Raw genomic sequence first — 17,588 nt, 5'->3', positions numbered from 1 at the left:
ATAATCTAAATGAATGAATGATATCTTGAATGATTAACTACTTAATCCATTAATTAATTCATAATTTCATAAGGACTTAAATTTATTTGATAAAGCTATAATTACTTTCAAGAGAGAGGGGAACAGAAGGGCAAATTACTGGATTTAAGTGCCATGCCTTGTTCATATCACAAGTAGATTTCAAAAAAAATCTATATCACATATGTACACTGAATTCAATGAGTATTTAGAGCTGCTGTACTATGTATGAAACGCTGTAATATCTATAAATATTAATTTTGATTGAAACAATATATTAACAACCAAATGTAATGAATAATGTAGTAACATGGTTTCTTTGCCTAAGTATATATCTCTCCATTTATCTATCTAAACTGTTTCCAGCCTATCTTTATAATCACTAGATGATCTCACATTGTCCCTAATAGGAGCCAGGGACTATTACTCCCACTTTAGAACAAATGGCCCATTTCCTTTATATGATAAGCACATATGAGTAATTACCTCTTAGTATTTTATTGATTCTCTGCATTCTACTTCCCACTGGACAACTTTTATATGGTATTTCTTTTATTTTTTTTTTTAAGATTTTATTTATTTATTCATGAGAGACACAGAGAGAGAGAGGCAGAGACACAGTCAGAGGGAGAAGCAGGCTCCATGCAAGGAGCCCGATGTGGGACTCGATCACGGGACTCCAGGATCACGCTCTGCGCCAAAGGCAGGCGCTAAACCGCTGAGCCACCCAGGGATCCCCTTTATATGGTATTTTAATTTATATGGTTTTATACAAATATTCATTAAATGAACTTAACCTATGTCATTTTTTTCTATTTAAAAATTACAGTAAAAACAGTGCAATTTGAAATATTACATTCAAAGCAATGTTTTCTACTTCCAAATCTGTCAATGATACATGCCTAGACAGAACAAAAAAAATTTTTTTTAAGATTTTATTTTATTATTTATTCATGAGAAACAGAGAAAGAGAGAGAGAGAGAGAGAGAGAGAGAGAGAGACAGAGAGAGACAGGCAGAGGAAGAAGCAGGTTCCATGCAGGGAGCCCGACATGGGACTCGATCCCGGGTCTCCAGGATCAGGCCCTGGGGCTGAAGGTGGCGCTAAACCGCTGAGCCACCCGGGCTGCGCCAGAACAAAATTGTAAAGCAATGCTATCCAAGAGAGCTTCTTGTGATCATAGAGTTCTATTTATGCTGTCTAATATGAGGACCATAGTTACACATGGCTACTAAAGCCAGCCAGTGTGGGGTAGCTGGGTGGCTCATTCAGTTAGGCATCTGACTCTTGGTTTTCGCTCAGGTCATGATCTCAGGCTCATGGGATAAGTCCCACACTGGGCTCTGTGTTCAGCACAGAGTCGCCTTGAGATTTTCTCTCTCTTCCTCTGCCACTTCCCCCACTTGCACATGCACTCACTTTCAAATAAATAAATCTTTAAAATAAAAAAGAGGGCAGCCCGGGTGGCTCAGCAGTTTAGTGCCGCCTTTGGCCCAGGGCCTGATCCTGGAGACCTGAGATCGAGTCCCATATGTCAGGCTCCCTGCTTCTCCCTCAGCCTGTGCCTCTGCCTCTCTCTCTCTCTGTGTGTCTCTCATGAATAAATAAATAAATCTTAAAAAATAAAAATAAAAAAGAAATCCAACAAGTGTAATGAGGATTTCAGATTTTAATTTACTTAATTTTAATAATTTAAATTTAAACTGCTGCTTACAGCTAGTGGCTATCATATTGGACAGCACAGTTCTAGATTTAGGTGTCAATTTAGGAGACCCATGTTTATTTCTGTTTTTAAAGTTTACTTTTTCAACCTGAAATATTAAAGAGACTAATTTTAAATAGTTTAATCAAGTAAAAATAAAACTGCTAGTTCTCTGGGAACTTTTGAGGAACTTTTCTTATCTTTGATCTACTCAGACTACTTACTCTCCAGGGATAATGAGGAAGCTCCCTACCTGATGAGAAGCTGAAGCTGCTCTCTGTTCTGCCTGACTTAGACGCCTTTGAAGTCTGTTGGCTTTTTCTTGATGCTCTAGAATCAGTTTTTCATTCTGTTTGGAGAAACATAAAACAAACAAATTAGAAATCCATATGTGACACAGAAAGGTTTTTTGGAATAGTCAATGAAAAATTGGAGTATCGCTTTACCCCTTATAAAATGCAAAGATAATAGATCTCCAAATTTACATTTTTTTCAAATTATGAACTTCGAAGTTCAAAACTGGTTTTACACTTTGACTAAATTGTTTTTTCCCCCTCTACATGTTACCAAAGAAAGTGAATTAAATCCAAAATCAAAGTGAATCAGAAGACCAAGATTTTCAATATTTGATATTAACCTTGAAATGCTAGATCACTGCTTCAAAATCACCTGGAATGTGAGAACACAGACTGCTGGGCCTCACCACCAGAGCTTCAGTAGGATGGGATGAATTTTGAGAATCTGCACTCCTACTGAGTTCTTAGGTGTTGATGTTGTTTGCTAGTGATTCAGAACTACTAACTGAGAGTAAGCTTCTAGAGAAATTGTGATGCTGCCGTTATTAAGGTGGAAGAACAGAAAAATATTCATTATAAAAATTGTGATTTAAGAGAGAGATTTGTCTTAAATGATTTGTATGTTAAAAGTGTTACTTAAAAGGGGGAAGAACTCTGTTTCTACTTGCTCCTCAATACATTTGTATACTCTAGAGGATATTAGGATCATCAACAGTTACTAGGCATTAGTATGGATTAAATTATGTCCCTAAAAAAGGATGTTGAAGTTTGAACCCCTAGTACTTATGAATGTGACTTTATTTGGAAATAGGGTCTTTGCTGATAATTAAGGTAAGATGAGGTTTTTAGGGTGGATCCTAATCCATATGCCTAGTAAATTTCATAAAAAGGGGAAATTTGGACACAGAGACTGACATGTTCAAAGGGAAGATCACATAAGACACAGGGAAAACACCATCTACAAACCAAGGGACACAGAGGACACCAGAGGCATGGAAGAGATTCTTCCTCATAGCCCTCAGAGGGAACAATCCTTCTGACTTCTTGATGTTGGACTTCTGGCCTCCAGAATTGAGTGATGGTAAATTTCTGTTGTTTAAACCACCAAGTTTATCACACTTTGTTAGAACAGCTTCAGGGAACTACACAGACATCACGAATATAAATTTGTCACAACATGCTGTCATACAGTCATACAGACAAGTTCAAGGAAACTATCAATTAAAAAATGTACTAGTCGTCTCCATACTTACTAGCCTGAAAAAAAAAAGTTTTTGTTCAACTAAAATTATTATTATTTTTTTTTGTTTTTTTGTTTTTTTTTTGTTCAACTAAAATTATTATGTGGTTTTCTGACACTTGTCTGAATTGAGAGAATAACACCAAGTCTAATCAGGAACAGTAAGAAAAACACACCTTCTATGAAGAATTAGTTCCCAGGTCCTAACATATAAGTGGTAACAGTGAACGTCATGCCTAGTAATATAAAATACTGACATAACAATAATCTGCTAAAATGAGCTTATATATTTCTTATTGTGCCCAAAAGCAAAATTAAATTTTATGAAGAGAACTATATTGGCTGTTTCAATTTACTAAGATATTTAAATATGTAGTCTTAAATTTAAAAGGCACATCATTAACATTAGAGAAAACTTGGGGGGAAAATTTCATCATCCATAATAATCATTTTCATAGGTACCATCAGACCACATACAATATGCATTTTTCTATGCTGCTACCATAATGGTTAAGGAACAGTCCAGGTTAGATAAATCGTAATATATGCAACTGTTCTTTTTCAACTGATCATTTTGGTTGCTTTTAATCTTCCATTATTCTGAATATCTGAATATCTGTGATTTTTTTCATATTTTACATTATTTCCTTAAGTACAGATTCCTAGAAGTTTTAAAAACTACAATGAGGGAACGCCTGGGTGACTCAGCGGTTTAGCGCCTTGCCTTTGGCCCAGGGCGTGATCCTGGAGTCTCGGGATCGAGTCCCACATTGGGCTCCCTGCATGGAGTCTGCTTCTCCCTCTGCCTGTGTCTCTGCCTCTCTCTCTGTGTCTTTTGTGAATAAATAAATAAAATCTTAAAAAAAAAAAAACCCGACAAGTATTTTACTGGCTATTGTTTGTTTTCTAAATGGCTCATATCAATTTATAATGCTTTGAAACTTGAGAGTAATGATTTCACTACAGTTTCTACAGATGGCCACAAAAACATAGCAGACCATATAGCCTACTGATGAAATTCCAACTAATAAATTCGAAGTTAGAACATGAAATGAAGAACTAGAGTTCTAGAAAGCTCTAGTCATAATCTATAAATTGTTTACTTTTTTAAAAATTCAAAGAGAAAATGATGAGCTCTTGCTGAATTTAGTTCTAAAGCATTAATCTGAAGGAATATTTTAATATATTCCAGTAGCGAAAGTAATTTCTACACATCTTATGTATTGAATTAAAACAAAATAAGAGGACCAGGCTAAAAAATATAGACTTAGACATGCGTAGAAATGAAGGGGATCTTAACACATTTTCTGCAACATGGCACAAGTTATACTGGTGAAACTGAAATAAGAGCTCTACCTTTTGTCATTTACATATGATGAATCACTGACTTTCAAAGCTTTTATTCACATTATAAAATGTGGACTTTTAGGTTATGGATGATTTCTCTACAAGGAGTACTCACCTCTGTATGGACATTTCCAAGTAGAGAATTAATTTGGAGTTGGCTCAGGTAAAATTCTATAACATGTGTATCAAGCTGCAGCAGAAAGTACTCCCCGGGAGAGTCATTATCTTACCTCAACTACCTTTTCATTTGCCATTTCCAGCTGAGAAAGCAGCTCTTGGGTATGAAGTTTCTGTCGACTCAGCTCACTCCTATTAATCAAGAGACAGTGCCCCCCACCCCCAAGCCATTAATATCATTGTTCAAAAATCTAACAAAATAGAATCTTTTTGAGATATATGTTCATGTTTTGAACAAAAATACCTTATGTGCAAAATAAAGTCTCTTTTTAATAGGCCATATTTTAAAGGACTCATTTCTTTCTTTAAAAAATGCACATGTATTCTGGAGATTGGCTGTACAACAATGTGAATACACCGGACACTGCTGAACTGTATCCTTAAAAATGATTAAGACGGTAAGTTTCATGTGTATTTTATCACAACTATAAAAATGTTAAAATGTTAAATTTTATGTTTATTTTACCACACGAAAAAAGCAAAATAAACCCACACACATATATTCTAAAAGCACTCAAATATTTGTTTTCAATATTATTATCTTGAGGAATTATTTGCCATTAAAATGAACATAGATTCATATTAAATCGATAAAGTATTTGTTATTATAAAATTATATAAGCTATTGAGATTCTTAGCTATAGTATGCATTTTTAAGATTCATATACAGTACTTCTTAGAGGAGCTCAATTCTTGGAAATTTAAGGTAATATTAAATTTCCACTCCAACATTTCAGTGTAGTATATTCAGAATTGGTATTTGTGTTTTGGTTGTATATGCATCATATCTTATATATTCATATCCTTTATGCTTTAATAGCTCGATTTATCTTTCTTTTTTTTTTAAGCTCGATTTATCTTAAACATAGAGCTGGCTGTCTTCTTTTTTTTTTTTTTAATTCCCCCCAACATATAAGCATTATCTTGCTTTTGGCCAAACATAATTTCAAGTGTCCCAGGTTAGATGCAGATAGTCTTAAAACTAATTTTTAAAAAGATCAGATTTCTGACTATTAAAATACTCAGTTAATTCAGGGTTGTTTTTTTATCTTCTGACCTTCTGCTTCTTAAATAAATCAACAGATGAACACTTCTAAAATAACTTCAGCTTTGAATTTTTTCCAAATGAGCTGCACAGCCTAAAAACATGGTAAGCCTCTTAAGTGTCCTATAGGTGTATGAACAGCAATTCATTACAAATACACAGGAGACAACAAAAAATAATGTCATCCACAAATCAATTCCACAAATATTTACTGAACACTGTGTGCCAAGTACAAGGTATACGGTGGTTAAAAGATAATTGTTGCCATAACAGAACAAAGAGGGAAATGGCTTCATCCATAAATGACATGGACTATGAGGAGACTTAGTATCTATCACTGATTCCATGACAGACAAACCCAAATGTTTTTTTTATCTTTGCTTTCCTTTGCTGGTAATAATACTGTAGAATAAATTACTGTACTTACTTTCAATTTATGTAACCTAAAATTACTGCTGCTCCTCAACATAACAAAATGTAGAAAGGCAAAAGAACTGAAGTGACCAGTCTTTTAGTCCAAATGTAATTACGGGGAAATTTATGGATATTAGTGCTGATGCAAAATAACCTTTGAGTACTACTGAGATTAAGATAATATAATGAACCCATTTATAAAGTTAGCCAACATTCAGTTTATATAAAACTTCTTCAGAAAACACCTACTGCATAGTTTGATACCTAAACAATCCATGATATTTTATATGATATAATAATTTCTGACAAGTGCTATTAGATAGTAATAATTTCCCACAAAATTTAAGATCACAAAGATTCAAATTGTAAACTTTGTTATTTTTAATCTGTGTAAATATGCTCTTGTGTATCAAGCTCTGTAACCCCCACTGTACCGTATGCAAGTTAGTCATCTTTGTGTCCTTATGATCTGGTACTGACAGAGCTTGGCAAGTAACAGTGATGATGATGGTGATAATACTTTCATAGTGCTTACTGTGTGCCAGGCACTTCTAGGTGTTTTATTTAGATTAAATTATTCATGTTTTTATGATAACCCTATGAGATCCTCAGTTTTACATATGAGAAAATTTAAAAACAGAGAAATTTAAAAATAAAGTTAGGTCATGTAGCTAGTCTAGTTGTAGAGTCAGGATTCAAAAACTGGGCCCTTTTGTTCCAAGCTCTGTGCTCTTAACCACTCCCCTACATTGCAACATGGCAGGCAATTGCTAAATGTTAGTTGAATGAATAAGTGAAGAGTTTATGTGTGTAAGTTTGTGTATTAAGCATTCTGGGAATATAAAGATTCCCACATTCACTTCAAGACTAACAAATTATATCTTTATTTCTGACTTCTTCCTTAAATGTTCAGCCTTTTATTCCAATCTAACATGCCTAATAACAAAATTTTGCATTTCCTTGAAAACCTACTTCTCTTGCTACCCAATTTTATATCAATGACATCTCTGCCCTCATTGCCTAGGTTAAACACCTGAACTGTATTTCTCACATTCTCTTAAATGCTACTTGTAAGTTTGCTCCTAAACAGACTCTTTGCAATGTCTCTTGCATCTCTTCTTCATTTCTATATAGTGTTAACATCACGACTCAAGTTCTTTTTTTTTATTAAAGATTTTACTTACTTATTTCTTTATTCATGAGAGACAGAGAGAGAGGCAGAGACATAGGCAGAGGGAGAAGCAGGCTCCCTCTGGGGAGCCAGATGCGGAATCTGATCCCGGAAACCCGGATCATGTCCTGAGCCAAAGACAGACGCTCAACTGCTGATCCACCCAGGCGTCCCTTAAAGATTTTATTTATTCATTTATTTGAGAGAGAGAAAGTGGGCATGAGACAGTGTGGGGAGAGGAAGAGGGAGAGGGAGAGGGAGAGAGAATCTGAAGTGGGGCTCCATCTCATGGCTGCTAGATCATGACCTGAAACCAAGAGTTGGACACTTAACTGACTGACCCACCCAAGTGCCCTCATCACAACTCAAGTTTTTATAACTTAGTTTTTAGATTTATTTCAAATGCCAACTGCTCAGACTTCTCAATATCAAATGAAAAAATTATGTAAAGTGCATCACAATGCATATAGAAGCACTAAATTAATACAGCATACTATCTCCTACATCATTAATGTATTTCTAAGTGACTGTAATAATTTGCTTCCTTAAGCAGTAACTTCCAGTGGTTTTCTGCTATTGGACAAAATAATCCAAATTCCCAAGACTGTTACTCAAAATCCTCCAAAATTTTGTATAATATCTCCTTCCAACCTTATCTCCAATAGAAGCTTTCCACTTCAGTTAGGTTCTCACTATCTCACATATAAACCATCTATATAATATGTTTAGGCTCATGTTTATGTCATTTTCTGTATCTTCTTTTTTTAGATTGTTCTTTAAAATCCTGCCCCACTTTTTAAGATTCTACCTTTGCCCCCTTCTCTCTCTCTCTCTCTCTTTTTTAAAAGATTTTATTTATTTCAGAGAGAGAGTATGTACACACACACACAAGCAGGGGAAGGGGCAGAGGGAGAGGGAGAGAGAACCTTAAACAGACTCCATGCCCAGTGTGGAGCCTGATGGGTGCTCGACTTCACAACCGTGAGATCATGACCTGAGCTGAAATCAAGTCGAATGCTCAACTGATGGAGCTACTCAGGCACTCTCTCTTCATTCTTAATTTTTTTTTTTAAATTTTTTTATTTATTTATGATAGTCACAGAGAGATAGAGAGAGAGGCAGAGACACAGGCAGAGGGAGAAGCAGGCTCCATGCACCGGGAGCCCGACGTGGGATTCGATCCCGGGTCTCCAGGATCGCGCCCTGGGCCAAAGGCAGGCGCCAAACCGCTGCGCCACCCAGGGATCCCTCTCTCTTCATTCTGTACCTCCTTCCCTCCCAGTTCATTTTAATCCAGACAGTTCTCTTCTTATATCAAACCTCTTATAGTTATTTTATGTTCCAAGGCATTTAAGCAATTCTGTTAGAATGCTAATTACTCATTTATATGTGTGTGTAAGCATACATAGCATATATGCACACACACACATACACTCTTCCCCAAGTATAATGGAACTTAAAAATGGGATTGTTTTTAATTTTCATAGTATTTACCACAATGCTTTACATATAGGGTGTCAATAAACATTTGTTGATTTATGGCTACACTTCTACAGAAAACCTGGCAGTTAGAAAATTTTATTTATTTGTCCAATGAACATTTATTGAGGGATCTACCACAAAACATTTTAGATAAAGGTTATTTTTGTTTATTTAGATTTATTTATGTTCTAGTTTTTTTCTACAAAGGATCTGAAGTGGCTAAGAAAAGGTTATTTTTCAGTTAAGCATTTCTTTCACTCTTACTTCTGAATGAAATTTTAGGAGGTATTAAAGGATGGAGAGAAAAGTGATTTTGCCAACTCTATCCCCTGAGACCTTCCTAGAGCTTGCCTGTCAGTGCTCTGCAACTCCTTTTTCTTTGTCAGGATGTTTCACTGCAGGAATAAAGGAAAGATGCAGGAGGATGCTCCAACTCTCTAGTACCTGTGAGAAATTTTCTCTTCATTACAGAACATAATGGTGAGTTCCATATATGAATCCCTAATCATTAGTGATTTAGGATAAACATAAGACTTTTCAGAGAGTTTCACAGTGGTATTACACTTGAAACAATTGCCAAATAAAGCTATATAATCTCTTCACTGGAAATCTTTAAAAACAGAAACATTCTTACCTACCAGGGATGATTTAAGTGTAGCTTGCCAGAAGGTATAGAGATAGATGACATTTTGTTTCTGTATGACTTTATGGCACTTAAAGAATATTTTATTCTAATTAAAGAATTTAAATGAAGCTGTACTCAATTTCCCTATATAATTTTGAGCATATTATACAATATGTTATATGGTTTAAGGTAAAACTATTATCTTCTACCTATTTTAATACAAGTGTATAAGAATGTGGAATTCCTTATATTGCTGGGAATTGCTTAGCCCATCAGTGTCCTAAACATTTTTAGTTCAGTTATATAGCTTATGTGTATGTGACATAAAATCCTAACCATGCCTACAAAATGTAATTTAAAAATAGTTGTAAAATATAATTGATTTACTGCCCTTCAGTATAAGCACAATTTTACAGCATTATTTAGCCAAAAATAATATATATGCTGTCTCTGTTAAGAAAACATTAAATGCTTTAGCAAACAAAATATTATAATCAACACTAATAGGTCATTTAATTCATCAATCTGAGATGAAAGTAGGTCTAGAGTAAGCACCTAAGGCAAGGGTTCCTCATCTGTGATCCACAGATAGGCTTTAGGTATACTCCTAAACACTCTGAAATTATCTGCAAGATCTTGTGTATTTGTCTGTTCTGGGAAGACGTCTATAGTTTTTCTGAAAATTTTAAGGGGTCTGAGGCCTAAGGGAGGATAAGGATTTTGTCTGGACTTTTCATTTGGAATTTACAAAGTTTTCTTTTTTTTTTTTTCTAATACCTTTATGTTTTAAAGTATGAGTGTTTCAGTGTTGAATGTCTTTCTTACACAAACCACATCCATAATGTATCATCTATAATTATTTCTACTTTTGGCTCCATTAATGTGGTTCAAGCATTTAGAGGCACTTGGCAAGAAATCCAAACACAGAGTTTTCTAGATTTTTACAGTATTCCCTCTATTCCTTCAGAGTAGTTTGTCCAAACATACTGTAACAGCAAATTCTCTGAAGTATCCAATTCAGTTTTAAAAGAAGTAACTTTCTCTTTCTGTACTTACATATCACTGGTATATTTATTTATGTATTTCCAAAACAAATACAATAGGCATAACCTAGTTTAGGAGCAAACATAATGACACTTGTAAAGCAAGTGACAGACGACAGACAACATTAGAATGGCGTTGAATAAGGTAAAGGCATGTAGAATGCTTTGGACATTGGTCAGCATTCTTTGCACAGAAATTTAGTTCACTGATTAATGTTGTTATATGATTAGGTGGACCTCAGCCAAGAGAGTTTTCTACTGTACTTTAACTTTACTATTGTACTTTATTTTTATTACTTCAAGCTTGAAAAGTAGTCATTATCCTCATCTTCTAAGTAAGGGAATTAAAGACTCAGAGAAGTTATTTAATGTTTGTAAGGTCATGCAGTGATTAAATGAAAAAATGGGGTTCATACCCAGTCTTTAATCAAAATGCTCTCTCAATTAAATCACACTGCCTCATAATTACAAGAGATACTAGTAAAGCATATCTGTGGCATCATTTAATATCAAGACCTAAAAGGCAAAATGAAGATTCTCTAAAAAAAGAAATTTAATCCTAAGTACGTGACAAAATGGTCAGTAATTGCAAAGATTGTGATCTTAACTTTTTGTATGGCTTCAAAAGACCTGACTACTAAAAAAAGGAAATTCATCCTAAGGTTTCAAATCTCATTCAGTTAACTAAAAATACCACAGGTTGAAGCAGACAGGCCAGCTTTAGATATATTAGAGCACTCTTGGTCATAGTCCCAGATTTTTTTCCTTCCCTATCGGCACATTTCCCCTCAGTGATCTCATCTATTCCATGACTGTAAAGGAACACTAATGAGCACCTCAAATGTAACGTGTCCAAAATGTAAACTGCCTCTTATCTAGACCACCCCAAGTTTCCGCCTTCCCAGGACAAGGCCTCACCATCTACCCAGATGTTCAAGTCTAAGCTCAGGCATCATCTTTGACTCCTCCCTTGTCCTCATTCCCTATACTGAACATCATTTTTTTCTTACCTCTCTAATATATTTCATAAATGTCCACTTCTCTCCATTTCTATGGACATCATTCTGTTCTAAGCTGCTGTCATCTATTGATTGGAATACTGCAAAAATCTAAGATCTGGTCTCCCTGACTCCAGTTTTGCCCTTTCTCTAAGTCCATTTTCCACACAGGAGGTAAAGTGATCTTTTAAAGACCTAAGGGTGTTTAAAATTCTTCAATGATTTCCCACTATTTTACTTTAGTCTTTAACCTAAAATAGTCTTAAATATTTTACTTAAAGTAAAAATATTTTACCTAAAATATCCTGTAAGATTCTCATGATCTGATCCATGTCTAGTTCCTCAATCTTATACCTTCATTCTCTTTACTCACTATACTATAATTACATGGGTTTATTCCTTCTTAATACCAGAGCTTTGTATTTGCTATTCACCTATCTGCCCGGAATATTTTCCTGGCTTTTTTGTACAGTGGATTTATTTCTATCATTCAGGCCTCAGTTCAAATGCCAGCTTTTCTCACCACTTTTTAAAAAAATTGTGTAGTTTTTCAGCTCCCACTCCATCCCAGTTACTATTGTATCAATTCATTCGTTTTCTTCATACCATTTAAAACATCTAAGATTATCTTGTTTATTTGTTGGTTTGCTTTTTTTTGCTAGTTGTCTCTCTGCATCAGATTGAAAGCTCTGAAGGAGGAGCAACTATATTCACAAGGCTTAAAAAGGTGCCTGGAACACAGAGGGTGGTTTTTAGCCTAGGCAATTTTAGGAAACTCCACAGAATCAGTTAATTAGTACATTTAATAATAACATTTCTAATATGCTATATTTTGCCTTTTCCAAGTTTTCACTACATTTTTGCTCTCACAAGAAAATAAATTAGATAATTCAGTGATTATGTTTTCAGAGTAGCTACCACACATTCTCAAAGTGGTATCAAAATTTGGGAGATTCCTACTAGGAAAATGAATGTGAGATAGAGCTTTATGTATAAAAGTCATTCATGGGTAGCTTATTTTAAGAAGTTATTTGAAGAATAAACTCAAAGTTACAAAGTAATATGTGAGTTTTCTTCACAACACCTAATTTTAAGTGCTGATCTTAGGAAAAGAATGAGGGAATATAAAGTTCCTCATTCAACAAATACTGAAATGAATGCCTGTCATTCCACATATTATGCTAGGTGCTAGGGAGACAAGGAGGACTAAGACCCAGTTATTGCCATAGTGAAGTTATAAAGTACTAGATACTGAGAAGCTGAAATCAAGAGTGAGATGCTTAACTAAGTCACCCAGGCGCCCCAGCACTGAGTTTTTTTAAGAAGACAAGTGACATGGTTAGATCTGAGTATCAGAAAATCTTGCTGATTACAGCAAGAAAAAGTAGTAAGGAAATATGACTGTGGTAAACTAGAGGGTTATAGCAGTAATCCAGATGATCAATATTGATAGCCTGAACTACTGGAGGGAAATGGCTAGATTCAAGAAATATTTAGGAGATAGAATTAGTAATAATTGATTTAGGGATATGAGGAGAAGTTCAGGATAACATCAAGCAAATCAAGGTTTGCTTGAGCAACTGGATAGATATTACCACTCATGGAATGGGAAATACAGGATGGAATAAAAACTTGGGTTATGTGTGAAATAATGGGTTTAGTTTTGAATATACTGATTTTGAGGTACCTATGGACATGCTCAGGAGAGAGTTGGAAATATAGATTATTTCAAAAAATGTCAGCACTAGATGCTGTTTTATAGTAATACTTAACTCTTTTCTGTTTGTCTCTGTCATATACATGGATATCATACCTAACCTGTACTGAAAGGAAGAGTTTCCACTCGAAATGTGCTTCAGTTCCTAGCTCACTGGCATATGTAACTGAAAAGTATGGTTATGAAGAGCAAAGTTTTCCCTACAATGCATGAGTTTCTTTGAAAATACCACAAATACTTTAAATAAAAAAAGAGAAGTTATGATTCCTTAAGGAATGGGAGCCTGAAAATTGGGCCAATATCTTAGGCATTATCATCAATTACTATAATTGCTCAGATCATTCTGTTATTATTGAGGCAAGGTTTAAGATAAGAATAAGCCATGTATATTTTGGTTGATACAACATAGGGGAAATCCTCAATGCTTGAAATCCTTTAGTGATGACTAAAGATTAAATCACATAAGACTCTATTTTGTATTATATGAGAGAATTAAAAACAAAGGTATACTATTCGTTTCAGGAAAATGATGGATCTGCCAGCTGCAGCAAGTGCTTTCTTTGAAACTCTCTTATGACAAATTAACATAGCATGTGCCAGATGTTTTTTTCCTGTTGAATTATACTGTAATATGCTTCAGTTACTTTTAGTAATTATGCATTTTGTAATCTGCCAGTACCTGCAGCTGCCTCTCATTCCATTAAAAAAAAAAAAAAAACAGCTATGGCAGCCAAACATTACAGATATATAGCCAAGAATAATGTTTTAGAGACTGAAGAAAATTCCTTAGGCTCAAATGCTGTGTATTCATATAAATATATCAATAAAATTGTACTGGATGTACAATATGTAATATTTTCATCAGAAAAATATTACATATTGTACATCCATTCATTCACGATTTTATTAGTCAACTATATGCCAGGTAAGACATTAGCTCATTGTCTTATAGAAGAAATAGATATAAATAGAAGTTATGCTAAAATTCAGTAAGTGTTATAAAGAAGAATTTTTTTTTTAAATTAAAAAAAATTTTATTTTATAAAGAAGAATGTTATGTGAGTGTAGAAAGAGGAAAGACTTGATTTGTAAGAGAATTAAAAATATCTTACAGAAAAAATCATATTTGAGTTGAGTCTGGAAAGAAGAACATTTTTTTCAGGTGGGAAGCTGGGAAAGGACATCCCAACAAAGAAATAACATGTACAGACTACCTCTAGAATCATCCCTGATTCTTACCTTTTCCTTCATAATCTAAAAAAATCCTCCCAACAAATTCACTTTCTTTCTTCTTAGTCTAAGCCACCATTATCTCTTAATAAGAATCCTGCAGTAGCCTTTTAAATTTTTCCCCAGCTATATTACTCACTCTCATTTTCCACATAATAGCCACAGTAAACTTTAAGGAAAAAAATCAGATCAGGTAACTTTTTTCAAAACTGACCACTGCCCTTCATTCACACTTAAAACCCTTCAACGTGGCTAATAAAAACCTAGAAGATTAGGTTCTTGTCTGCAGCAGAGACAGGTCTTACCAAACATTGTTTGTTCCATATATATTTCCTAGATTCTTATGTAGTTAGATTGATTCCATATGACTAGTATGACCAATGAAGGTGAAAGGAAATGATGTGTTCACTTCAGAGCTGAGTTGGTTAAGAGCCAGCGTTCTTCTGTCCCTCTCTTTCCCTATCTCAGTGATTTTGGGAAACCACATGTTTAAGATGGTGGAATTTTCATTAGCAGAGCCTTCCTGCAAAACCACCTGACAGGAATAACGTGAGTAAGAAATAAATCTTTGCTATGTTAAAGTTTGTGAGACTGCAGAGTTTGTTTGCTGTGGTGGCTGGTAATACTTAATATAATACATTTTCTAAATCTGCCACTATTGACTTTATTTTGCATACCATTTCTTTTACTTCAAACATACCAAACGTATTCCTGCCTTGGGGTCTTTGCACTAACTGTTCTCTCTGCTTGGAATGCTCTTTCTCCTGATGTTTAAATGACAGGATCTTTTTTGTCTTTAGGTCTTAAGATCTATTTTCTCACAGGATCTTGTCTACTGTTCTCCCCCATTCATCATCACAGGGACTTATTTAATTTTCTATATAGTACTTATTATCTGATTTAAACACACACACACACACACACACACACACACACACACACACACTCTCAATAATTCTACTTTCCCAACAATAATCTACTATCTTCAAACAAAACAAAACAAAACAAAAAACAAGACAGGGACCTTGGGCTTTGCTGTATCGTCAGTACTTAAAGAATGATGCCATTCAATAAATATGTGATGAGTGAGTGGAGTGCAGACCAGGAGCTGTAAAAAGGCTGGCTGAGCACGTTTAGTTTATTGAAGTGGGAGTTCAGTGTGGCTGGAACACAAGAACATGAACGACAGAGGTAGACAGGCAGATCGCTGATAAAGTGGAGAAAAGACTATAAAAAAAACCCTATAGGCAACAATAAAACAGAAGTCTTTAGGTAGGCGGGGCCAGAATCATAATTGCTTTTCAGGAAGATAATTCTGACAACAATATGAAAAGTGGACTAGAGCAGAACTGATGGCAGAGAAACCAGAGTGAAGGAGGCTGCTTTAACAGATGCGAAGAACCTGACAGGTGGCAAAGACACATATGTTACCACATGTTTACATAGATGCAAGTATTTTTTAAGGACTGATTCCTGTACCTGGAATTTCAAAGGATATGCCCAGTTTAAATCTGTCAGATACTGGCACATTACCTTATAAAAAGGATTTGCCAGTTTATGCTCCCACCAATATTGTATACCTACTCTCGTTTCTTCAGGTATTTGCAGACACTACATGATAATCATTTTTTTACATTTTTTATCAATTTCTGGATAAAATAACTGTTTAAATTTGCATTTCTTCAGTGAATAGTGTGTGTGAACCTGATCTGCTAAGTTTAAGGAGCTCTGTATTTCTGCTTTGGTGCGCTGTCCTGTGTTATGCCTTGTGTTATCTATTAGGTTATTCATCTTTTTCTTAATTATGGAATTCTTCATGAATTCTGCATATTGGGCAGCCCTGATGGCGCAGCAGTTTAGCGCCGCCTGCAGCCCGGGGTGTGATCCTGGAGACCCGGGATCGAGTCCCACTTCGGGCTCCCTGCTTCTCCCTCTGCCTGTGTCTCTGCCTCTCATTCTCTCTCTGTGTATCTATGAATAAATAAATTAAAAAAAAAAAATCCCTGTATTTAAAAAAAAAGAATTCTGCATATTAATCCTTTACTTTTTGTCAATTGTCTTTTATCTTTGTTTAGTACCTTTCTTCATATAGACTTTTAATTTTTATGGTTAAATCAATTAATATTTTTCTTTTTTGCATTCTGGATTTTGTGTTTTGGCTAGAGATTTTTCCATTCCAAGATAATAAAAATAATCTTATTTCTTCTAATACCTTCTTCATTTAGCTTGTTAATCTACCTGGAATTTACCTTATTTACAGAACACAGAATATTCTAAGTGATCCAAAATTTTTCCAACATCATTTTTTCACCGATTTGAAATGGCATACTGTCATGAACAAAATTTCTAATTTTACATGGTTTATGTTTTACTATATTCTGTCTAAATTATCTATTTCCATGTCAACACTACCATACAGCTTTCCATATTTTGATATCTGGCAGGGTAACTCTCATCTCACTGTTTTCCTTTAGAAGTTTTTGATTTAGGGGATCCCTGGGTGGCTCAGTGGTTTAGCGCTACCTTCGGCCCAGGGTGTGATCCTGAAGTTCCGGGATCAGGTTCCACATCAGGCTCCCTGCATGTAGCCTGCTTCTCCCTCTGCCTGTGTCTCTGCCCCTCTCTCTCTCTCTCTCTCTCTCTCTCTCTCTGTGTGTGTCTCTCATGAATAAATAAAATCTTTAGAAAAAAGTTTTTGATTTAATCTATAAAACTAACAAGGCCTCATTCAATTAAAATTACTATAGATACAGCATAGTTACAAATGTTATATATTAATAATAACTATTAAAATTATTTCCTCTTGGAAGCTCAAAATTCTATATTACATATATTTCAAGATAAAAGAGAAACTAAGAGAGAATAATTATAGATGAATTAATAAAATCTTACAAATTAATGCAAACTTCAAACCGAAAGAAGAGAGGAGCTTATATTTTTAAAAAGCTTTTATACTAGCTTTTTGAGACTAAGATGAAAAACTTCCTTCTATGGGAAAATTATTTAATTATTTTATGTTACATTTAATTATGGTTATACTTACTCATGGTAAGATCTTAAGAAATTATAGGTACCTGGTAATT

The 17,588-nt window shown here is 34.6% G+C and overlaps 1 protein-coding gene across 2 annotated transcripts in view; it reads right to left on the bottom strand.

Moving 5' to 3' along the window:
- The window catches only part of SCLT1 (sodium channel and clathrin linker 1), a 173,551-nt gene that overhangs the window by 3,183 nt on the left and 152,780 nt on the right, over window positions 1–17,588 (bottom strand). For both annotated transcript variants that reach the window (XM_026014287.2, XM_026014288.2), the window contains 2 exons: window positions 4,834–4,912; window positions 1,974–2,069 (listed from right to left, as the gene is read on the bottom strand). In XM_026014287.2, the coding sequence (XP_025870072.2) occupies window positions 1,974–2,069; window positions 4,834–4,912 (175 nt within the window). The remainder of the gene's footprint in view (window positions 1–1,973; window positions 2,070–4,833; window positions 4,913–17,588) is intronic.

The sequence above is a fragment of the Vulpes vulpes genome, chromosome 4, assembly GCF_048418805.1.
Source record: "Vulpes vulpes isolate BD-2025 chromosome 4, VulVul3, whole genome shotgun sequence".
NCBI classification, from domain to species: domain Eukaryota; kingdom Metazoa; phylum Chordata; class Mammalia; order Carnivora; family Canidae; genus Vulpes; species Vulpes vulpes.
The sequence above is the reverse complement of the archived record's forward strand: the minus strand, read 5'-3'. Positions and strand labels throughout refer to the sequence as shown.